This window comes from Nicotiana tomentosiformis, chromosome 5, assembly GCF_000390325.3.
Source record: "Nicotiana tomentosiformis chromosome 5, ASM39032v3, whole genome shotgun sequence".
In the NCBI taxonomy this organism is placed as follows: Eukaryota; Viridiplantae; Streptophyta; class Magnoliopsida; order Solanales; family Solanaceae; genus Nicotiana; species Nicotiana tomentosiformis.
In genome coordinates this window covers 13,439,869-13,465,420 of record NC_090816.1, presented here as the reverse complement: position 1 = coordinate 13,465,420, position 25,552 = coordinate 13,439,869, and the positions used below count along the sequence as shown (strand labels likewise).

The 25,552-nt window shown below is 35.6% G+C and overlaps 3 protein-coding genes across 4 annotated transcripts; 1 reads left to right on the top strand and 2 right to left on the bottom strand.

Moving 5' to 3' along the window:
• Positions 1–2,332: 2,332 nt before the first annotated feature.
• LOC104101264 (uncharacterized) lies at positions 2,333–8,635 on the bottom strand. Of its 2 annotated transcripts, none has more exons than XM_009608714.4 (9): positions 8,413–8,635; positions 8,265–8,326; positions 8,091–8,157; positions 6,163–6,202; positions 4,550–4,791; positions 4,391–4,454; positions 3,661–3,752; positions 3,248–3,562; positions 2,333–2,652 (listed from the first exon to the last, which is right to left on the bottom strand). In XM_009608714.4, the coding sequence occupies exons 1-9, from the start codon at positions 8,452–8,454 to the stop codon at positions 2,500–2,502; spliced, it is 1,077 nt and encodes a 358-aa protein (XP_009607009.1). In that variant the 5' UTR covers positions 8,455–8,635; the 3' UTR covers positions 2,333–2,499. The 2 variants fall into 2 exon arrangements, with proteins under 2 accessions (XP_009607009.1, XP_009607010.1); XM_009608715.4 differs by having other exon boundaries at positions 4,550–4,788; positions 8,413–8,620.
• A 3,501-nt stretch (positions 8,636–12,136) lies between these two features.
• On the bottom strand, positions 12,137–15,761 carry LOC104101263 (splicing factor-like protein 1). The gene is made up of 2 exons (XM_009608713.4): positions 13,094–15,761; positions 12,137–12,426 (listed from the first exon to the last, which is right to left on the bottom strand). The coding sequence occupies exon 1, from the start codon at positions 15,645–15,647 to the stop codon at positions 13,131–13,133; it is 2,517 nt and encodes an 838-aa protein (XP_009607008.1). The 5' UTR covers positions 15,648–15,761; the 3' UTR covers positions 12,137–12,426; positions 13,094–13,130.
• Positions 15,762–19,562: 3,801 nt separating this feature from the next.
• LOC104101261 (U-box domain-containing protein 35-like) lies at positions 19,563–24,956 on the top strand. The gene is made up of 10 exons (XM_033657410.2): positions 19,563–19,641; positions 19,904–20,136; positions 20,868–20,989; positions 21,070–21,191; positions 21,395–21,585; positions 22,037–22,470; positions 22,903–23,004; positions 23,130–23,558; positions 23,856–24,605; positions 24,774–24,956. Exons 1-10 carry the CDS (start codon positions 19,580–19,582, stop codon positions 24,954–24,956), a joined length of 2,628 nt encoding a protein of 875 aa, XP_033513301.2. The 5' UTR covers positions 19,563–19,579.
• Positions 24,957–25,552: the final 596 nt, after the last annotated feature.

Here is a 25,552-nt window from a genome sequence, read left to right as displayed (position 1 = left end):
TGGCCCACGACTTTTGTACGTAATATATAAGCTAAAAACGCCTCTTTTAGGTCATCGAACATATTGGAAAGGGGGAAAAAGCCACGACAAAGCTGGGAAACCACAGAATTCATCTTGAGTTCTTATTTTTCCTTCTTTTATTGATTCTTATGCACTCTGGTGAATTATTTGATGATTGCATGAACATGAGTGGCTAAGAACCCTATTATTCTAGGGTCATGGGCGATACATGGATGTTGATGTTTGAAATTTAATTTGACAAAGTTGATTTTATCATATTGGGTTGCTTATTTAATTCTGTTTTTAATTAATTTGTTGAGTAGCTAACAGTGAATTACTATCTACGAATCTAGAGTTGAACTCGAAAGTGGGAATTCTAGATTGCATATAAAATTAAATAGAGCAAGTTCTTGAACCCGGGCATCGGGGAACGGATTCGCAATTAGGATAGAAATATACCTAATTACCTTTCTCGGTTGCAATACATGAATTGTAAATGCGTTCTTGTTAATCTTAATTCCATAGACATATAGGCATTAAGTTAGCTTGAATAGGCGAGTAAGAACTTGACAGATTTTTATGAGTAATATCAACCTTGTCAATCAACAATCCAGATAAATCAATTAGTTATTTTAAACTAAGAATGCAACATGATTGTTAGATAACCCGTGACCCTGGAATATTATATCCTATTGATTGTTATTCAAAACTATTTAAGTGTTGTGGTTGATTCCTAGTATTTCATTACTTGATAGTCTTTAGGTAGTAATTCAGAAAATTATCTATTTTATGAGAAATCTTTTGAATCAATAAGGCATTTGAGTTAGAATCAGTCAAAAGTTAATCATAGGTCTTCGTGGGAACGATACTCTACTCATTACTCTATTACTTGACGACCACGTATACTTGCGTGAGTGTGCGTTTGGTCCCAACAACACAACAATACAAAAATATAAGCATCATTTTCCAACCTTATCTCCATCACAATATACCACAAAATAACCCACACACCCTAATCACTTCATACATAAAACGACAACCAAAATAGTGTCAAACAACTTAAAAAAATATCACGACGAACGACCAACCCACCATTCCGTCATTATGTGGTGTTTCTCCACACCATTTATCCTCCAAAACTCCATTAAATAGTAGAAAAATATACAGCCCAAAAGCAACACGAAACAACCCACAAAATAGTCCACTACAAGTCAAATAACTCAAACTCGCGACTTTCGATCACCGTTCCGTGAGTTCTAATTATTAGGAAACGAATTTATCAACATTCCTTGATATTTAAACACTTAAATACAGAAGGTACACGTTTCTTAATTATTAAGTACCTCCCAAAACTCAAACTACAAAGAAAAAGAGAGGCGATATAGCGATACTTACGTCGTAGGGATCGTTTTAATGTTATCGCTTCTTGATTTCGTGTCCGAGATGATAGTCTTGCTTGAAGCACTATTAGAGAGCTCAAGCACCGTTTTTATGGAGTTATCTGGTCAGATGCTATGTAAAAATGAAGAGAGAGAGAGAGGTGAGTTAACAAAATATATATCAACTTTTGAAAAGTCAAAAAGTACTAGCTTGGCACCCTCTGATTCGCCCATCTTCCGACGCTTATATCATTTTATCCGGATATCGTATGAACGAACGGTTAAAAGCGTTGGAAACTACATTCCAAGACCTTCAATTTGGTATATAATATGTACCAAAAAGACCTCATATATTACACGAAATATATTTCTCAAAAAGCATTGTTACAGGACAAATCCTTAGTCGGTGTTTCCGCAACTTTAAACCGATTTTTCCCAAACTTCATATTTTCTATCCAAACATCATATATAGACATATTATGACTTAAAAATCATTTAAATCATGATTAACAAGTCTCATATTCATTACGTCACCTTGAGACGCACATGGTGTAACAAGGACATCGTGTCCTTAACTTCATATGTGCAGCGTAAATGTTAAGGACATGGCGTTCTTAACTTCATGTGTACACTGTAAATATTAAGGACACCATGTCCTTAATATTTACACAACACTCATGAAGAAAGAGTAAAAACGTCTTTTCTTATAAATTTTAATAGAGTAGTGGCTATTTTTGCTCAACATTAAAAATACTGGATAAAAACTAAATACCATGTTAAAAAGTGGCTATCCCACGCCATTTCTAATTTGTTGTAGCTGGTTGGGTTTATCCACCTGGTGTCTGATACCCTCATTGGAGTCCAATTATATCCGGATTCGCACCACGTAAGGCCCATTAAAAATAGTATTTTTTTCATACCCGGGACTCGAACTTAAGGGTGGAGGGGAATCATAAATTATAAAATATAATTTCATTTTTTCCATAAAATGTAATTTCTCTGCACAGGACTCAGCATATCCACTGAAATTAGAAATCGAAGTAAATATTTACCTACCAAGAGTCCAAGACATACCCTAACAAAAAGAAACCTCACTCTAGATTGACAAGGTAAAGTGGTCTTAGTTAGCTCTAAATCTATTGTTCAAGAGGAAATCAACATCAGGAGTCACAACAGCTCGCTTGCCAATTTCCCCAAGTTGACAACAGTGCTTCTCGACAGTATTGATTGCGACAACATCTTGAGAAAAAGAGCAATCTACACCAGGAGAAACCTGCAAGTATTTTCTTGCTGTTAGAGGAGTTTCATATTGAAGGCAAGTTACAAGCTTACTGCATCTGGAGAAGCATATGCTGCTTTGATATTGGTTCGACTAAACTTCAAAAGAAGGGTAATAATCTCAACAAGTGAGAAACAATATGAAAAGGAGTACATTTGCGAAAAACTGCACTTCTATTTTTCACTTCCATTGCACAGATCACTTTGCTTTGCTAACACAAACTTCAAACTCAAGGCAGATGAACGAGGATTTAAAGTCAAAGTACCAAAGTCCAAAAGTTATCGCTGTGTGACAATGAGGGGAAGCTTACAAATTGTTTGAACCAAAAGTATAAAGTGGAAATAAGGGAAAAAAACAAACAGAAAAAAGGTGTGACACATGTTCTGGTAAATAACTTGGTTCCTTGTGTAACAAAATGCTATGACTCGGCTCCTTCATGGACACTTCACAGTGCTAACTTAAACACACTTAAGTCGTAAAATTTTAACCATCTTTCAGAAACGTAAAATCTTTTAACTGAGAAGAAGAGTTTATCATCAAACTAAAAAGTTTTAGATTGTAAGCAAGGGAATGATGCGATGCGACTCACGTCATAGAGGATGTCTCCAAGCTTCAACTTAATTGCTCCACTCTTGTAAACCAGCATTTTCCCCATGTTTCCTGCAGGCAACCCTTCCAAACTGCAAGCTTCCTTTGCAGTATTATGCCTTCTGGAAATTGTAGAGCTGTCAACTATCTCTTTCCCCTTTGCACTGGCAAGAAGTCTAGGAGCAGTGCCAGTTGCTTCTTTTCCCTTAAGCATAGGCGATGACAAGCAGCCAGCAGTATCTCTACCTCCTTTGGTAGCTAGGGGTAAATTAGCCGGAAGCTGAAGAAAAAGAATCTGTACATCGTCCTTCTTTTCCTGTTAATCAAATATCCATATTGGTAACCCATGTGAAGACATTTTTGTTTTTCTAAAATATGTTTTTGTATTCTGAATTTATTGCCTAGAGCAGATACCAGTAAACCAAGCTCTGAAGCAGGATGTATATTATTTTCATCATACTCTGCATTTACTGCAGCCTTTCCAAATTCAGCTTCATCTAAAATTTCTACAAGCCACAAAGAACAGGAATAAAGGTTATATGCGAAATCATGACATGAAACAAGAGAAACGAGCACCAGAGTGATAACATCTTCTTTAAGACTATATCCTTTCACTAATAGGCAACAATTATTACATACGGGAGCACAATAATTTTTTTCTTTATCAACATTCATCACTAAAAAGAGTATATGATTTGAAACAAATTTTATGCGCCCAAGCAACTCCACTAACAAGAGGGACCAAACTATACTCTTCCACTTGCAGCAAAATAGTTCGAAATCGTAGAGAAAGACAGTAGCACGGTACTATAACAGATAAATACTTCAGACAACGTCCCAGATTAAGTATACTACAGCAGGCACCGATATTAAGGCAAAAACTGAAGTTTCAGTATTCAAAGTGGAAAAAGGTCTAAAAGTGGATAGACATTTAACTTTTTTTAATGAATTCACACTTTTATGGTAAACTGAGAGAAAGGTATTTTCCGTTTGGTGATATGAGATGGACAATTATAGGGACAAGTTTTTAATTTACAGAAATGGACATACTTTTGAGGCAATGTACAGGAAAGTAAACTAGTCAATTAGGGGCAAATGGAGTAGATTATTTTTGCGTAAAGATATTCTGTTCAATCAGAAATACCTGGGTTTCCAGCATAAGGTCTTCTCAGAGGAAGAGTTATAGGATAGTTGGTATGATGGTAATCCTGCCAAAGCATCAAGAAGCAAAAGGGTTAGAATTCATGGACGTTGGCTTGTGCTTTGTGTGCATAAAGAGAAGTGATGCAGGAAAATCCTTTACCCAAGGCTCTTTATACTCTTTCTTCTTCCTTTTAAATAAAGCATCTGAATTACTGACTGAAATTTCAGCAAGATCTGCTCCAATACTTGAAGGTAAAGGAGGTGAAGAATCGATGTCCATCCTATCATCAGATTCAGGGTCTTTCACGGTACTACCCCAATTGACAGTGAGTTCCTTAGGCTTTCCAAAGGTCCTTATGGAAGTTGGTGATGCTACTCCATGAGAAAATGCAACCTCAACTGCTGCTTTCATTTGAATGCCAATGCATTTGCATTTAAAAAAAAAAAAAATCATTGATGACCATACACGATAAGGAATGAAAAAACTGCCAATAACCAATATGATAAATAAACTTTCGGGAGCACATATTTATCCAGAAAATAGGAGGTTCTAACTTTCATGGCAGAACCCTGACAAAGTATCAGAATCCAACCTTATGCTACAAAGCTGTTCATCCAAAGATCAGGAGCACATGCAATCGTGCGCCACTTATTTGGGATTCTATGTATTTAGAAGGCGCCATGATACATAGAACATATATAGATCGATCAAACTAGTATATCTCTATCTAGGAACCATCCAAACAGTAGCTTCTGCCCCAAATATGTTGATGTATCACTCTTTTGAAAATATGCTTGGTTATTTAACTCTATCCAAGTTTGAACATCCTTAGTCTTCTTTAGATTCAAACATTAGAAAATCTTGTTTGAAAGGAGTAAGTACGTAAAAGCTTCTCCTTGTCAGGAATATCAAGTACCTTAATACATTAGCATATGCAGTCTGCACCATAGACACATGCACAATGAGCACCATCTATCTTACTACAGTAGCAAAGAGAAATAGCGATGTTTCATAGAGCGCAAAATCTCAAATGAATATTGATTGCTAATTGAGGTGCTCATAGTTATAGGTTTATGTACATGGAACAACATTATGGGGTTACAAGCTTTGATCGCAATAATACCCCCACCCCATCCCAGACCCGGGGAAAAAAATAAAACATAAAAACCCATGCAGGTTGCATAAGTAACAGAGGAAGGTCACTTAGAAGTCAAGAGTTGGTGAACTCAAAGTGTATGAGCTACAAACCCCCCCCCCCCCCCAAAGAGAAGATAAACACCAATTATAACTTTCTATATGCATGAAATTGCATGATGAGAAATAACTGACGTGCCTACAAAAATTAGCATCACTATCGGATTCATGTTATAAAATCACCAGTTAGGGTACTGAAATCATCAAGCTTTATCTAGATATGCTAACTAACCGGCACATGAAAATTCTGTATCCTTCTTCCAAGTCTTTCGACATTGCATAACAAATAATGAAGTAATCTTTATATTTCTTACAGTAAAAATGTAGCTTCAGTTGAGAAAGCCGTTTCAGGCTTAAAAAATTTTTGATTGGTAGAAGGCACTGATATTTCCCTTCTTTCCTCTATCCCTTTCCAAAAACCAGACTTAAACACTCAATATATTAATCACAACGTATCTCATTGTTTACTATGCCTGCAGTATGCTATATGCATAAAAACTTGAATAGTGAGATCAGCCTTTACAACTGACACTAAACTGAAGTATCAATTAATCATTTAAGGAGAAGAGAAAGCTTACCTTTTTTCTCTGTTTTAGGTTTCTGTCTAGTCAGGCGCTCCTGATCAGATGAAAGAGAATTGTTATTGGAAAAAGACTTAAGAAGACTAGAATTGTATATTTGTAACAGAAATACTACTAAAATGATCTAAAGTCTAAACTATCACTATGTAGCTAAGATAATAACTTCTATACGAAATGGTGATATGGATGGAGAAAAGGATGGTCCGAATATCATCTACTAATTACAGAAAATATTGTTAGTATACTTTTCACGAGTAGGTTTTGTCGAAAGCGTGAGAAAACATCAGGAAAACAACAATTTTTTTTTTGGTTTAACCCTGCGACGTTGAAGGAATAGAAAAAGACCCTATAGAAATATTTTCAATTATAAATGGCATCGACCTGGTCTACAAATGTGTCTGTTCTTCTGTTATTCAGCTTTTGTCATCAATAAAGAAATACATCCTCTCAAATCCTCTATCAGATATTCCACGCAACATAAAATTTCAGTAATAATTCCATTTTAATCACCCATATCATCTAAGGTGTAATGGTGTATTACACATTATATCTTTTTTGTCCAAAGTGATGTAAACTTATTGATTGCAACTCTACTCTAAAGTTCCATTCATTTGGATTCAAATCCCCATTATAGTCTTTCCCTCTTCTTCTTCTCCCCCTTTCTATATTCACAGGGCCACCTCACCTAAACCACCTTTATTTTCTCTATTATTTTTGGAAACAACTATTTTTATAATTTTATCGAATGTCCCCCGAAGGGAAACAACTATTTTTATAATGACCATCATCCTACTGCAGCCTTTTTCCCTTATTTGGCCTTGAGATCAGCTATGCAAAATCTCAGGTAGGAAGAGTTTGTATAAAGCGAGATAGAAATACGAGGATTGATATAGCCAACTCCAATTAATTTAAGGTTGAAACATAGTTTTAATGGATGTTTGAGCATGAAAGACTAGGGGAGCAATGCAAATAATACTACTACATGAAAAGCTGGATAGTTAATTTTAAAACAAATAAATAAATAAACAAAATACCAACAGAAACAAAAAAGAAATTCTTGAAATCCAAAAAGCAAAACCAACTGGCTAACTACAAACATCCAACTAAAGTTCCTCTCAGTTCTCGAAGTGAAGCTAATAAAATACTAGACAAAAAGCTAATTAAATAAGGGTTTTAAGTTTTATGTACTAATGTAAAGTAAATTTATAGAACCAAGTCTCGTGTAAGGTGATTGCAAGTAGCAATTTTTTTAATGAATGAAGGTAAAAAGTGATTACAAGTAAATTTATATGATAATCATTTTGTAAAAATGATAATGCACAAAATATTAGAGTATTATATACTCGCTTGTCTCATATTAACAGTCATGGTTACTAAAAATAATTGTCTCAAATTATTTGTCATTTTAGAATTTCAAGACAAAATTGATTGTTTTTTCCTTTTTACCCTTAGTAATAATTATTTTTGAAAATTGAGATAATACATAAATATTCAACGAAGAGAGATTATATCTTAAGACATAAATAATGTTAGAATAGTCAAATCCCTTTTCTAATTAATATTCTTAAGTGTCGTATAAAAGAAAAGCATGACACATATTATGAGACAGAGGGAGTAACCTTTTTTTTTGAATTTTTCACCCGGTGCCCGGTATCCATGAAACACTTCTTCCCTAGATTTTTTTCATTTGAGAGCTCAAACACGGAGACCTCTTATTAACTTAAATCCATAAAATAAACACAAAATAATTAATATACTTTTTTTTACCTACCATATAACTGTAATTTGAAGTCGTGACACTACAAAATAGAACTACGATCTCTTAATTATTGTGCTAAAACTATAAACACATAATAATTATTTTTAAAAATAGAGATAACACATAAACAACATATAAATAAAAAGAAAAAGGAAGGGCGAATTACATTAACACGGCGCCGAATAGCCTCGGCAGCTTCATTATCATTGGTATCTTCATTTCCATCTGCTTCACTGCAAAAATAAAACAAAAAAATAAGAATAAGAATAATAATAAAAGCAGTAGTAAAAAAATACAATGTAAATGCCAAAAAGAAAAGGAAAATATAAAATAGGAGTACGTTTTAGGTTGTACGGGATTCTGCTTCTTTCGACGGGGAGGTGCTTTCGGAGCAAATTTAACCTGTAAAAAATAGAAGTTAAAAATGAATATATTAGTGAGAGAATAAATTTGGAGGATAATGGAAGAAAAATTGGGAATTTGAAAACCTTTCTGGTTTTGGGAGGAGATGAGGGTAAATCTGGATCCATATGCAGAATTTGAAAGAGTTGAAGCTAAATTGTGAAAAATATGAACGAGAATTAAAGGATCTGAACCAGAATTGCAGAAGATTCTGCAAAAAAAAGCTGCAAGGAAGATGGTGAAGAAGAAGGAAAAATAATGTGTACGACGTGGTTCGAACCCTAAACGTTCCCCAGGGAAAATAACTCTGTGACCAATTGACCTGACAACTCTTTTTATTAGGGTTTTGGAAAATATAATATTTGAACCTTTTTTCATAGTACAAAGAGTTTACTTTCATTTATCATGGGTTTAAGTGACAAACTAATATGAGAGTATATATTAATTAACTATAATTAAATGATAAAGATTGATAAACCATGGATCTAATTTTTGGTAAAATAACCGAGAAGGGGGTAAATTTTTGTAATCCTATTTCCACTAATGTGTTTGCTTGTTTGGTACGACAGGAGTCCTTTTTTTATTTTTTTGGGAAAATGACACTGTATAACTGCTTTCAAAATAATAGCCGAATATTTTTTTATATATATATATATATATATATATATATATATATATATATATATATATATATATATATATATATATTGTGTATGTTATATACAAAAATTATACTACAAATTTTACACCATTTTTGGCTATCGAATGTAAATAGTTTCTGGCGCGGGCTAAAGTGATAATACCCTTTTTTTTCTTCTATGAAATCATTTTCATGTGAAAATCAAAAGGGGTAATATGACATCTATTACTTTAGGACGGAAGTCATTTAGAAGTATCTTAATTTTTATATTAGTTGTTCTAAATAACGTTTTGATATTATTATTAATCTTAGTACTTAAAATTTTCAGTAAAAACACTTGCGATTTGATAACAATATTATTACTTTTAAATAAATATTTTTAAATATTTTTCTTATACCAACCTAACACCAAAAAAATATTCTAAAAGAAAATGATTTCAGGCTTATCAAACATATCTTGATCTTCTAATTTTCTACGTACCATCATCCATTAATTACTCTATCAACACTTTAAAATCAAGTATTCATAGACTCATAGTTCGCTACAAGCATGCGGTGTTAAGACTAAATTAACAAGTGAATTGGGAACTACTTATATAAAAGTTTTGAATGTAAATCAATAACAAAGACGTTTCGATGGGCATGGTTAATAGTACGAAGGTAATATAATACATTGATTTTGTAAAAAAAAAAAAAACATATCTTTACGCCTACACATTTGAAAACCGTTCTATAGATGTTTAATATCACAGGTTTGTCAATAAGTTAAAATAATAATTGTTAGGACTAATCATTATTAACTTACTATAATTTTGTAAAAACTGTATGTCAACTCAATTAGATTTGTGGGCGTTTGGACATAAGAATTGTAAAATTCCAAAAAAAATAAATAAATCTTTTTTTCAAGTGAAAATGTTATTTGAAAATTAGAGTTGTGTTTGGACATGAATATAATTTTGGGTTATTTTTGAAGTTTTGTGAGTAATCTGAGTGAAAATTTTAAAAAACAGTTTTTTGAAGTTTTTCAAATTTTCGAAAAATTCTAAAATGCATATTCAAGTGAAAATTAGAAAATTTATGACCAAACGCTGATTTCGGAAAAAAAGTAAAAAATTTTTGAAAAAAACTGAAAAATTTCTTATGTCCAAACGGACAAGTACTAGCTTCTTTTCTCGTAAAAGATTGTGTGATTCACTTTTCAGTATTTTGGTCCTTCTTTCGATAAGATAGATAAGAGTATTGTTTTTCAAGAGAAGTGGAAAATTGCTATAGTTTCCCGGAAAGTATAAAAACGGTAATTTTACATGATGAAAGTTTTGGATAATCGACACTGAAACGCAAAGTCTATTCAAGAAAATAAGTCAAAAAACTAAAATCTAGAGTAATGCTTTTCACGAGTTTGTGCTTAAATTTTCGAGTTTTACTGAATTTGGCACAGTATATCGGGCACAAAAGGGAGCTTTGTCCGCTTATGATAGGGTAATACAATTATTTTTTTCATGTAAATTATTTCATATTGTTACTTTAAAAACCCATGACCATGGCAGTTAGTCATTTTCTTGTTTTTTCGTTTAACCACTTGATACATATCTTTAAAAGAACAGTTAGGTACATGCAAGCAGGTTTAATCAAATTTCTCTCGCTGAAAAATTACATTACAATTTTTTCTTGATTATATATAAATTGTTCGATTCTCTTAACATAAAAGCAGATTCTAATATGGTCAATAATAACAAAAGGGGTCTAAAATTATTTTAGATTATATGTTCAAATCTTAGATGTGGTAATCTAGTGAGCTTTTCAATCTCAATATATAAATTCGTGGATCCGCCAAAAGAGTATCTTAGTGTTGCTATATTAGTTATTCAATTTATTTTTTATCCTATTTCTAATAGGTTTATGATAATTTGATTGGGTAAAGTTTGAATCGAGTAGTCAAAGCTATTTGCAACATGCGAAATATCCAAGATAACTGAATCGGACTTAAAGTCTTATTCGATTCTTGCAATCTCCAAGCTAAGAGTTGGACACTCCACAGTTACTGTTCTTTGCAACTGCTATGACTTACGAGCCTCAATCGTAAAGTAATCAAAGTGGATGCATAATTACTTTATATCTTAAGCAATTATACCTGTTTCAGTCCAACTAAATCTTACACAAGTCATCAGTGTATGAGATTCATTCCGTCATTAGTTATAGTTTGAAAACATTCCATTCAAATTTAAGACAACTGTACACTGAAAAATTGTTCAACTCACAGGTGCTAATTTTAATACTCCAAATATGCAAAAACACATCTTCAATAAAACGATTGGAATAGCAGGTAAATACTGAGGGAAGAATTAGGTAAGATAACTTCAAACAAAGATAAGTTCTGAGATGTGTTCAACATGTTCACAAGAAGGCCCCTAAACATAGACTCCATCTGTTTCATGCTATGTGAAAATGTTTTGCTTAACATGGAATCTAAGAAAGAAAGACTTGACTTTTTGAAGTTTGTAGTCTTAAACATACCATGAAGTTTCTATGGGGATAAAATTATGTCATTAAGGGTACTATGTTAACCTTCTCCTTATTCTCCAAGACTTCACAACCACAACCATCTGAAAGCATCAATCCACATTCTAAGTGATTGCTACCTCTTACAAAAATACGCTCTTCCCTCTTAACAAAGAGCTAAATCAAGTAATTCCTCACCCCTTAACGCCCACTCCGACATGATAAACATAGTCTACTACTGCTAGGATAAAATATACTAAGGGAATCAATCAGGAATCATTATGTACAGCCCCTAGGCTTCTAATCCCTCCAGTGAGCTCCATGTTGATTGCTTAATCAGTGACCTAATAAATCCAACAAGGTTTCATTTAATACAACTATCTATGAGGCAAGCAAGTACATAAAAGAAATCAGTGCAGAATAGGAAGGCCCATTCCACTACAACCATCTTCCTGTCACAAGACATCTGGAAAATATATCAGAATGAAATAACAAAGAGTTAATCCAGAGACATGCGAATGCAGTAGTCATACTATCGAGTCACATACCCTGAGGACCTTCACATTTTGAAGATGCATCACCTTCTGGAGAGAAACAGCAGAGGGAAGCATCAGGCTGCTGTCTGAATATTCATAGTTAAATTAGTAGAGAAAGCTAAAAGCGAAAACCAGTTAGCAGAGAACCAAAATTGATAAGCAGTGAATATGTAAGTCGAGAAAAAACATAACAGACAAAAATGTCAGTCAGTCATCAAGAAATTCCAACAAAATAATTAAGAAGTTTGAAAATGATATGCTAGGCAGCTACGACAAAAGACCTCTGCTCCAACACTTGAACCAAACTCCTCATCTCTCTGCAAATGTCATAATAGTACAGCAAGGTTAAAGATGTGAGTCCGAAACTCCAAAGAGAAGACATGGCAAGAGGTAAGAAATCAGGTGAAGTGCTCCAACAAATCAGCCTGTCAAATATGGCAACATCAACAGAGGAGACATGTTAAGATCAAATCATCAAAGAATACACTCACTTCTTTAATACATTAAACTAAATTAAAATAAGGATTTTTCAAACTTGGGTAAAAAAGAAAAGATAAAGAAATCTCGAAAGACGTCAAACTCCAACAAGTGGAACAGAAGGACCAAACTCTAGAAAATAGATACTTGTCCAGGTAGAATATGCCCATCTGCATCACTTGCAACAACTCAAAAAGGAAACGAACAATGTGAAATGGACATGGCTAATCAACTATAAAATTAGGTTTCGTACTTTCTATTTCCTTCTCGTCAATACTTTTTTCTTTCTGGGGAAACTCTCTGGAAGTGGAGGAGTTAATAAATGAAGTCACAAAATATGCTGAAGAGGTTAGATACTGAAAGCATAAAGTGTATGCCTTATATAAAAGAATAACCGCCCACCTCCAAGGGCCATTTTTCCTAAAAGGTGGAAAAGAGGTGATTTATCATCAGCTGTGATAAAAATAATTAATTCTCCTCAACAAATAGGCTGCTAAGAAATCAAGCTGTCCCAGTGTAAGTGTGGGTACGAGTGTATACACATGTAGATAGCTATGAAAAGTGAAAACCAAACTGTACATACAACAAAACATTGCGAATGAAACATTTCCATACCTTGTACTGCAAGCCAATACAAAGTTAACTGCAATCATCATTTCATCTCTGCCATGAACTTTTCGTATTCTGCATCTGTACCATAGGGAGGTTTCTCAGAAGATGATGGTGGAGGCGGAGGCGGAGGGGCAGGTGCAGGTTCTGGTGGATTTGAGGCCCAGGGAACATTGCTCATACTCTGTGAATGATCCACATTGGACTGTGACGCAGTTGGAGGAGGTGGTGGTGCCATGCCATAATAAGAAGGATAGCTGTATGAAGATGTTGGGTATGCAGGTTGGGCATTGTGTGGCATTGCAGTGACAGAATTGCCATAGGCATAGGTGGGAAGAGATTGAACAGGTGCACTATTATGTGATGGCACTCCGGGAGGATAACTTTGTTGTGTCTCGCCAGAAGAGCTGTAATTTTGTTGGTTTTCACCAGAAGAAACGGTTTGAGCAGGGACACCAGAAGATGGCGGTGGCATTGGTGGAGGATACTGTGCACCATATGGAGGAACAAATTGACCTGGACCAGGAGAATACATGGTTGAGCCAGGAGGAGGAGGCGGGTAAGAGGCATATGGTGGAGGTACAGGTGGTCCCCAAGGAACTGGATTCCCAGCATAGCCACCAGGGGGAGTAGTGCCAATGGGACCACCAGCCGCATACTGCTGAGACGGATAGAGTCCGGCAGCCTGATGAGGAACAGGGTATGTGGGCATTGCTGGAGCACGAGGGCCCGGAGGTACAGTAGGCTGAGGGGGTTGACCCGCAACTCTCACAGCAATAGTTCTCCCTTCAAGACAATGACCATTCATGCCCGCAATAGCACTATTAGCTTGTTGAACATCTGCGTACTTAACAAAACCATAACCTTTACTAAGACCACTGAGACGATCCTTTATAACTTTAGCCATCACAATAGTACCAAAGGGAGAGAATAAATTAATCAAACCATCATCATCCAGAGTAGGGGGAAGATAACCAATATACAAGTTTGTCTCATCATACTCTTTTGGCTTGATTATATTTGACCCTAATCCAGGGTGTGACGTGTTACCACCACCACCGGCATTATTACTGCTGGCCCAAGGAAGATTACTGCCTGTGCTTCCAGGACCAAGAGCTAGGGTCGCCGAGCTCTGCTTAATTGACGATTCAGGAACTGTCCCTCCCAATTCTGCCAAGAAGTTCTGATACTCATCATCCATTTTCTTTCCAGTAGTATTTTTCACTGGACAATCTATAGTGGGATGTCCCCCATCACCACATATTTTGCAGAGAACGTCACTCTTAAACGTGGTGGTGCGAGAAGGACAAGCATACTGCCTATGACCCGGTTCACCACATAGCCTACAAAACTCCTCATCTCTAATCGTTCCATTCAACGCTGCAAGTTCCCTGAGCTGTTGCCTTTTATGCTCATTAAGTACTTCATCGACAGGTTGCAAAAGCTTCTCCAACATAGCTGCAGCCGCCTCAAGCGACTCCTGAGTATCAGCTTCCACTAACACGTGTAAATCCTCATTCTCCGCAGGATCATGCTTCAAATTCCCCTTCTGTTGTAACCTCCCCTCTTTAACCGACCCTTTCCCTCGAATCACAATCTTCGCTCCTGTCTCCTTCTCCATCCTCTTCTGAGTATTCCCTCTCGGCCCAATAATCAGCCCAATAAAATTATAACCCGGGTACTCCTTCATCGGAATGTAAAGCTTCTTCTGAAGCTTAGGAGGCCTATAATCAGCTGGTGGCTTAAAGGCAGGATTTTTCTTTATTATCTGCGATATAATCTCTTGTCTCTCCCTATTCAATTTCTCTCGGGCACGATACTCCCTAGTATTTATACGTACACCCATATTATCATATATAGGTTCAGGGGAAGGCGAACGAGCGCCTTCAGGTCTATCATCTAAAGGTAAACCAGATTGCAATTTCCTACTAATTTCAAGTAATCTACTATTAAGAGCTTGTACTTCAGGATCAAATTCAATACCTCCAGCAAAATCTTTCATGAAATCGGGCAACTGAATCACCGGCTTCGGTTCATCGTCTGCCCACCTTGATTTCCTCTTTCGCCCGGTCCCACTTCCATCATTTTCAGTACCATCCTCAGTCGGAGGTGGGTCCCATCGGCTTCTCCTCCTCCTCCTCCTACTGCTCGTTTCTTCTTCGCCCCCTGATTGGTCCCTCTCTGCACCACTATGAGTGTTATTAGTCAACCCATTTTCCGACAACAATGGCTTCTGCAACATAGGATCCGAATTCGAATTCGGGTCGACCTGATTTTGCTCCAAAGACAGCTGGTGTTGAACCGAATTATCACCTGCATGAGCTTGGTTCTCATGAGATGAGTTTTCTAGAAAGTTCTGATTGTCTGAACTCATCTTGTTCATCTGGGCATTTTCACGAACACTTGGTGGGGGATCTTGAGGATATGAATCTAGGGTTTGTGAAGGGTTTTGATAGTACGGATCTGAATGAGGAGGGTACTGTTCGTATGAATTTAGGTTTTGTGAAGGGTCTTGAGCTAGGGCTTCGGAGGGAGCAACTGGGTGGGATTGGGAATCCATTGGAATTCGAATTAAGGGAGGAATAAATTGAAGAGAGGAAATATAAGCGGGATTGTAAGAAAGAGAGAGAGAGAGAGAGTATATCGTGAATCTAAGTTTAGATTTTGGATAATACTGCGACTTGAAAAGGGCGGTTTTAGGCTTAAACCATTTGGGCTTGATATTGGGCCACCATTTCCTTGGTCTCTTTCTGCTGGGCCTCTTATGGTCCTGAAGGGGAAAATGCACAAATAGCCGTTTTTAGGACCCCTGTTTAAAAAATGAAGAATTAATACAAATAGCCGCCCACTCAACCATTTAAACTAAAAGTAGCCGGTCTGGAGGTATAATATATGCATAATTTATATGTTATACATGTATAATCTATGTATATGACTAGAAAAGTAAATAATAAATATGACCCACTATATGTATAAAGATCCTTTAAAAAATAATAAAAAACTAACAAACTTTTTAAAGTTTAGCCGTCTTAGAATCAACTTCAGATTGTCGGCTCTGAAATGAGCCTCTATGAAAGTCTAACTTTAGATCTACATTCTAAAGTTTGAATGTAGTTCAAATTCAGACTGAAGGTCTGGAGTTGACTCAAGGTATGAAGAAGACGATGAAGAAGCAACAACAACAGCATGAGCTGTCTGAAGTTTGCCAAAACTGGCTAAAATCTTAAATACTTTTTAAAAACTGGATATATTCGGTGCAAATTATTCGGCTAGTGGGTTTCTGATACTAGATATTTAAAGCAAGCCTACAACAAGATCCAAATTAGAATTCTGATTTGGGGTTCAATACTAGAACAAATAATTGGTGTAACACCGGTTTAGACAAGAACATTGCCTAGGAATTCTTTTGAATGTTACGCAGTTCGACTAAAAAAAATTTAAAATTGTATATTTCTAGTAAATCGATACCAATATCGTAAAAAAAAAAAAAAGGTAGCATATATGATAATACTTCATATCAACTGATTTAAATTCTAAATCTAGCTCTAAAATAATCTCCATTTATATATAACCGAAAGAGAGATGAATGGTCTTTAATTTATGAGGCACAAAAGAAACAAAGAAGTCCCATAAGGCAAATTTAATAATGTAACCTTAGTCTAAATCATAATAATAAGTTAGACGCGACAAATTGATCTGATCAAACTTTCCCAGCTAAAACCTACTCAATTTCCACGATTCTATTTGGAATGTCCATATCACGATGAGTTTATAGCTGGATTAGACTTCAATGTTTTTTCTTTCTTCTAATGTTTACACTATCTTTGTCCATACTGTTATTATTTGAAGTTTCAAACAACATTTCCATATACAACTTGCCTTTATCCCCATACTTCACTCTTTCAACATTTGTATATTTTCTAATTCTAAAGAGTTAGGCATGCCTCTGTAATGATCCAAAGAAAAATCTCTTGGCTTAGCACTAGTCAACTTGGGGATGTCATATACTTTGTAGCTATGTCGTAACAGTCACCAGTTTGGTCTCCTACCCCACAAAGTAACTTGATAGCCGAACCACTCCCAAGGCGAGTAGTACCTTAGGAGTCGATCCGACATCAATCGACTGAGATTCCCCACAACAGAAATGGACTGAGTCAGTATTCATCTACCAGAAGCGCACTCGGATGCCTTTCTAGGCTTCCCCTTGTAAATCAAATCAAAACATAAGATGTTTGGCTCTCATATTCCGTGCGTATCCCATCATTTACTTGGGAAACTAGATGAGGGTGTAGGTTTTTGTTCTTTTACAATATTTTAAAATTTTGAATTTAAAATTATCAATTGCTTTATTCAAAATTTCATGTGGTGTTGTTGCATAATTGAGTTCTAACTTTTGAGAAAAGCTGCCGAGCATGTAGTTTTTGTTTATTATTTATTTGATTTTTTTGATGAAATTAAAAAAATATTGATTTAGTCCCAAAAGGAAGAAAAACTTGGACTTGGTTTGAGTCAACTTCAAAAATTCTTAGGAGATACTGGATATTCCTACAATATGTATTTAAAAAGATTGTGTCACCACCAAATTCTATATGGTCAGACAATGATCTTTACAATGACTGATTGGTATTTTGAGGTAACCCTCCACTGAAAAGCATGCCACAATAATATAATATTAATGTTGCTTAATATTCATGCCATATGGAGTATTAAATATTAATGTTGCACAATAATCATGCCACATGGAGTATTTTAGTATTAATGTTGGTCAATATTAAATTGGTTCCTCCATGCCTCACAACTAAAGATGGCAAAATGGATAAAATGTGCAAATATTAATCCATATTATCCGCTAAAAAAATAGATTAGATACCTGATGCACTTAAAGCGGGTCAAACATTGGTCAACTCATATTATCTAGTAAAAAAATGAATAACTCGCGGGAAATGATCTATTATATGATGAAATTAACTAATATCCATCGTTAAAAAAAGGGCAGCACAATGTACTAAGCTCTCGCTATGCACGGGCCCGAAAAAGGGCCGGACCACAAGGGTCTATTGTATGCAGCCTTACCCTGCATTTCTGCAAGAGGTTGTTTCCATGGCTCGAACTCGTGACCTCTTGGTCACATGGCAACAACTTTACCAGTTACGCCAAGACTCTCCTTCAAATATTTATACCTACCAAATCGCTTTTATTTATTGTAATATGTAACCTGTTTTATTTAAGATTATAAATTCTACTTTGTATGAAGAATTACTTGTAAATATATTTTGAGTGACATGATAATGTAATTTTTTTGGTGTAAATAAGTTAAACTATGTCATAAGAGAAAGATTCAAAATCTTGTTGAAATCAACTCACTCTTGTCGCTTTTGCTTTTAACAAGTGAAAGAAAAGGAGAATATATATTAGCATACACAAAAAGTTAAAGTTGTAACTCACTCTTCAATTTTCTTTCTTTGAGAGGTTGACTCTATACTTAGTTATACTTTCACAGGATCATTTTTCTTTCACCAAAAAAGAGAGGGAATAATATATTTACTTCTTCCTCTATTGTTCTAGGAAAGAAAAAAAATATCGGTACGAAACACCTTTTTCTTTAATAGATCTTACATGGTGCGAGTTCAAATTATTCGAGATTCCAATGCGAGTACCGAATACCAAACACCGAATATCGACAACAACAACAATAACAACCCAGTATAATCCCACTAATGGGGTCTGAGGAGGATAGTTTGTACGCAAACCTTACCCCTACCTGATGTAGAGAGATTGTTTCCGATAGACCCTCGGCTCCCTCCCGTCAAGAACTCCCACTTTGCTCTTGGGCTGACTCGAACTCACAACCTCTTGGTTGGAAGTGGAGGGTGCTCACCGCTAGACACCGAATACCTAGTGGAAAAAAAAACCTTTCTTCCTCTATCCAACAATGTGATAAATATAAAATAACATTCCTTTAGTACAGAACTACAGATGTATCATATATAGGACGTGTTTGCAACTAATTTTGTTCTGCAAAGTCCAACGCTTAAATAATACATTTTTATAGTACAACTTAATCCATCACAAATGAAATGACTAATTTATAATTAAGATGCATTGAAGATAAGCACTGGACCAATCAGTTTCTTGATTATAGACTTCATTAAACAAACAATTGAAGATTATAAAGTCAAAAATAGAATTAGTGAGAGCTGACCGAACAGTTTATCTGTGTATGCAATGATCACAAGAATATACCAAGATTTCCTACTTTTAGATTTTAATATTCTCTAATTTTGTTAGTGCTAATGCATGTTTACTAATCCTTAATTAAAAATTATAATTTAATTCCATTCAGCAACAAATGATAGGAGATATAGTCAATGCACTGATCATGTCAAAGGTTTTGTGATACTCCTATTTAACCTTGTTTGCTTCTTTATTTAGTATGATAAAGAGAACTCAATTTCATTTTGAAAGATATCTGAGGTCCAAAGTAGATCACTAATGCCTGCATTTAACTACATAAGAAGTCCATCACGTATTAAGAGAGCACTAAGTTGGAAAGAGTTAGTCTTCTTTTCTTTCCTTTTTGTGTTTTCTTGGGCATTTTCAAGAATGTAAATAATCTGCATATGAAGACAAATTCAGGATCTGGAGTCAGTAGATTCAGAATGAGCGTGATCGTATATGTATACATTTTAAATGCTTTTGCATATATATGCATAGTTCGATCTGAAAGCAATGTGTTGAGTTAAACCTACAGAACAAATTTTTGATCCGTGTTTGCTAAATACACGAGTTAATCTTTCATTTTTGTGGTTGTTGCAGAACTTTCATTACTGAAGAGGAGTGGCAGAGTATGGAGGAGAATGATATATCGAAAACAGAAGGGCAAGGAACAGTGCAGTCTCCAACATCTTCAGTTGTTGCTATAGCAATCAGTGGGAACAAGAATAGCAAATATGTGGTGAAATGGGCATTGGACAAATTTGTTCCAGAGGGAGAGACACGCTTCATGTTACTACATGTCCGTCCGGAGATCACTGCAGTTCCAACTCCTAGTAAGTTTATGTCTCTTTTTTGGTCTGTTCTTCAATCAAGAAGTTGAATTTTTTGAAACAAGCCTACAATTGCTCAAGTCATGGAATTAGTTAAAGAATATATGATAGAACATCTTACGTTGAAAGAACCTGAGCATTCAATCTAAGACCTTAAAGCAATGGCGTTGTGGCAATCTTTGTATAAATTCCTTCTGATATCCTTGTATACTTAATATAAAACCTTATAGTTCAACACCCTTCCACAAGCATAACCTGATTTTGACGTGTGGACTCTAATATGGTTTTACAACTACAAGGATGATGTAAAAGTTGGCTCTGATACCATGTGAAAGAATTTGAGCATCCAACTGAAACCTTAAAGCAATGGATGGAGTGTCTAAAAAAGAAACCTCTACAGACCCCTTTGGTTGTCCTATATAGTGGCAGAGCTACGATTTTCACCAAGAGGATTCAAAATATAAAGAAGTGAACACTCGAAGAAGCCAAGGGGATTCACACTCTATTATATATACATGTAAAATATTTTTGACCTTATATATATAGTTGTAATTTTCCGTTGAAGGGGGTTCAGATGAACATCCCTTTCACCACCCTAGCTTTGTCTCCTATACGGTGTGTAATTTTATATAACACAATTGACCTAATGGAAGCATTAGAGCATGGTACATTTTGTTACATGCGTTGTAATTAGAGTCTAAACATGCAAGTTGTCACATTTTCTTTTTTTCTAGTGGGAAACTTGATTCCTATTGCACAAGTAAGAGAGGATGTAGCAGATGCCTTCAGGAAGGAAGTCGAGTTGCAAGCAAGTGAAAAGCTTCTTCCTTACAAGACGATGTTTATTAGGAGAAAGGTTCGACTTATATCCTACGCTTGAAAAACCTTAAGGAACTACAGTATGGTAAAAAATGCTCATTGTTTAACTAAATGCAGGTGCAAGTAGGAGTTGTTCAAATTGAATCAAATGATGTTGTAAATGCAATAGCAGGGGTGGTATCTAAATGTTCTATCAACAAGCTTGTCATTGGAACCTCAACCCCTGGCCTATTTTCAAGGTACCAATTATATTTGCTCTTCAAAATTCAAAAGAATAAGTGGCTGGTAAGACATAAAAATTCAAAATTCAGAAGTTTAGAGAGTGCTATGTCTTAACTGAAGATTTTTAGTTGTATATCCATTCAGATATCGCGACATTTTCTTGTTGCAATTAGCACGGTATAAACTCATGACGATGCGATAACTTCTAATTGATGCACAGGGGAAGAAACTTATCTGCAAGTATCTCAGAAACTGCTCCAACCTTTTGCACAGTTTATGCTGTGTCGAAGGGAAAACTGTCGTCAGTGCGTCCATCGAGTTATGAAAACAATGGAGCTGTTATAGATGATAGCAGTGATACAAGTAGTTCTTCCAACAATTCTACAGGCCAAAGTTTTAGCTCACAAGGAGGTACAAATTTCTTATTCATATATGTGTTCACTTTCATATGAATTAATGAAGGCTACAACAAACTACATTAAAACAATGTGAACAAGTGATGAAGTGAGAACCAATAGAAGATACTTAATACCAGCTAGAAGTTGGAGACATTTGAAAATCTCAATGATTTGATAGGTCCATCCTGAGGAAAACAGAAGCAGTCAAACCTCACTATAATGGCATAGTTTGTTCGGAAAATTATTGGCTGCTGTAGCAAAATGCTGTAATACAGAACATATAACATAACATAACATGAAAAGTACGTTTCAAAGAAAACTTGGCCGTTATAATGAAATATTGTTATAGAAGATGACTGTTATAGAGATGTCTAATTGTATATGTCATAAACAAGAATCTTAAAAGAAAGTTGTACCTATTCAATTATTGTCATAACATTAATATCTTGTCCTTTAATTCTCAGAGAGGACGGATCACAGCTCAACTTCACCTGCTTCATACTCTCATTTGTATTCTCCTACTCGTAAATTGCAACGCTATCAATCAAAATCCCCAACACACCATGCCCTGCAGACACTTCTCCATAAAAGAACAAATATTGGTGAAACCATCCAATCTAGAACTTCATCTATCGACATTGGAGAAGCATTTCAAGCCCTCTCAATTAAAAACAATACTAAAAGAGCAAATCTGAATGAAGTCATCCATCCTAGAGCTATGACTATTGCTACCGGAGAAGCTGAGGATGACAAAAGTTGCTATTTCAGTAGCTCAGGAATTACTGATCCAAATAGTCTTAATTCAAGTTTCAAGAAAGCAAAATTAGACAATCAACAATGGTCTACAAGTCAGTCTTCCAACTCAGATGCTCCAACAGATTCTTCATCTGGAAGTCAGGTGATCATATTCTTCTTTCAATTATACTTTCTTTGAAGGGAAGCCTTGGAGTAACTGTAAAGTTGTCTCCGTGTGACCTATGGGTCACGGATTCAAGCTGTGGAAGCAGCCATTAATGCTTGCATTAGGTAGGCTGTCTACATCTCACCCTTTGGTGTGCGGCCCTTTCCCGGACACTGCGCGAACGCGGGATGTCTTGTGCACCAGGCTGCCCAATTATGCCTTCTTTCATTTAACATGCAGTAATATACATTCACTTTGCTTATATGAGGAGCTTCCTATTGCCTCCAGCAACTTTCTTAAGGATTAGTGTATCTTAGGATGTCTTGGTTTAGCAGTTTTATGCATAGTCATATTATGTGGTAGCAGTTACCTAAAAATGACCTAGTTCTTTTTATGAATTTCAACACTAAAGTTCTTACATATATGCAGGTTAACATCAATTATGACCTAGAAAAACTGAGAATTGAGCTCAAACATATTCAAGGAATGTATGCAATAGCTCAAACTGAGGCAATAGATGCTTCTCGGAAGGTAATTTTAATTTCAAACTGAATTTGTGGCAAATATCGGAACCACTACCCTTCTCATACCCCACTTGTGGACTACACTGCTAACTTATATGAATGCCTATTCTCATTGGTTCTGTTTTTTGTCAGCTGAATGAATTTCAGAAGCTTCGAGTGGATGAAGCGAATAAGCTGATGGAGATAAACCTTAAGGAGGAGGAAGCCAAAGAATTTGCAGAACAAGAGAAGTTAAAATGTGAAGCAGCAAAGAAGGAAGCTGACTATGCAATGGAATGTGCTGAAAGAGAAGTTGAGAAAAGAAGAGCAGCAGAAAGCATTGCAAACCGGGAGGCTAGAGCTAAAGAAAAGCTTGAGAAATCATTAATACTACCTCTCCATCACTACCAGAAATTCACGTGGGAAGAGATCATGACGGCTAGCGCATCTTTCTCTGAGGATCTTAAGATAGGAATGGGATCATATGGAATGGTTTACAAGTGCTATTTGCATCATACAACTGCAGCAGTGAAAGTTCTTCATTCCACCGAGGCTCATAGAACTAAGCAATTTCAACAAGAGGTATGAGAAATATCTAAACTGAGAAATAAGTAAACAAGAATGCATAAAGGAGTTTTGAATAAAGTGTACTAGTTTCACCCCAAACCCTGAACCAAAGTATGAGTTCGGCCGAACCCAGTAACTTTGATCCAAACTCTATATTTATCTTAAGAAATCCACTTTTATTAGTTTAGAACACAGTCATTTAAAAGGTCCAGAATCCTGAACCCATAAATATCAAATCCTGGTTTTGCCTCTGCCACTACTCAAATCAGGCTTTGAATACAACTAACTACATTTTTTTGAATTATTTTACAGCTTGAAATATTGAGCACAATTCATCACCCTCACTTGTTAATTCTACTTGGCGCATGCCCTGAACGCGGTTGCCTAGTATACGAGTACATGGAGAATGGAAGTTTGGAGGATAGGTTGATAAGGAAAAACAAAACACCGCCACTTGCATGGTTTGACAGGGTTCGGATAGCTTGGGAAGTTGCTTCTGCTCTTGTTTTCCTTCATTACACGAAGCCAAAACCGATCATACACCGTGATTTAAAGCCAGCTAACATACTGCTTGATCATAACTTGGTGAGCAAAATAGGAGATGTTGGACTTTCAACAATGGTTCACTCAGACTCTTCCTCAGCAATGACGGCATACAAAGACACGAGTCCAGTTGGCACACTTTGCTATATAGATCCTGAGTATCAAAGGACAGGATTAGTCTCTACAAAATCTGATGTTTATGCTTTTGGAATGGTCATTCTGCAGTTGCTTACTGCGAAACGTGCCATAGCTTTAGCCCATATGGTAGAAATGGCAATCGAAGACAATAACTTAGTGGAGTTGCTGGATCAAGAAGCCGGTGAATGGCCTATTGAAGAGACAAAGGAATTGGCTGTGCTTGCTATAAAATGCACTGAGCTTCGACGTAGAGACAGACCTGACTTGAAAGATGAAGTTCTCCCTGCTTTAGAGAGATTGAAAGAAGTCGCTGATAGAGCTCGAGATTTGATATATATCCTATCTCCATCTCCTAGCCACTTCAAATGCCCCATACTCAAGGTACACTTATATTTGTTAGTAATATTTCGGTCTGATTTTTGACAGTAAATATGCAGCCGAGAAAAAATATAAAGCAGGTCTAATTTACATTAGGCTATATCTATAATGCATATTACAAAGTCAGTACCTGCTCTTTGCTTCATTTACTAAAGGGAAACTCTGCTACAGGAAGTGATGCATGACCCTTGTGTTGCGGCTGATGGATACACTTATGACCGGAAGGCAATAGAGTCATGGCTAAAGGACAACGATCATTCACCAGTGACGAATTCACCATTACCACATAAACAACTGCTGGCAAATTACACACTTCTCTCTGCTATCAAAGAATGGAAGTCAGGGAAACATTGATACAGGACTTTCAGCTATATTCTTAAGCTTCTTTATAAGAAAGGAATCTCTACCACATGTACATACAACTTTTAGTGTTAGTCGACAGATTAGTCTCCTAGATACATGCTTTGTAAATGAAACAACTGATTGAAAATATAAAGAATCAAAGGCAAATTCTGCTCACTGATGAGCTACAATGTAAAGAATTTTGTAAAGAACTTTTCCAAATAAACACTTGAATGTTAACAAGAGGTTAACATAAACATAAGCAAGTACTTTGTTGGATTCTCACTTTCATGTTTTTCCTAGTTTATATATATATATATGTAGATCATACTTCAACAGATCCTGTTTAACAGTGGGAGAATGGAAATAACGAAAACAGGAAAAAGTCAAATACATAGCCAGGTGTTCATAGATAGATCCAGCTTTGTCATTATATAGCAAATACGTCTTGAAGGCCTAATCAATCAATAGGTTAAAACCTTTTAAGAGATGGAGCTTCATAATTCATTAGTATAATACTGGAGAAGATTTCGTTCATTCTTTTCATTCTTAGAGTATGATACATAAAACTGAGAATATTATTGCTTGTTTTAAGATGAAGCCAGACA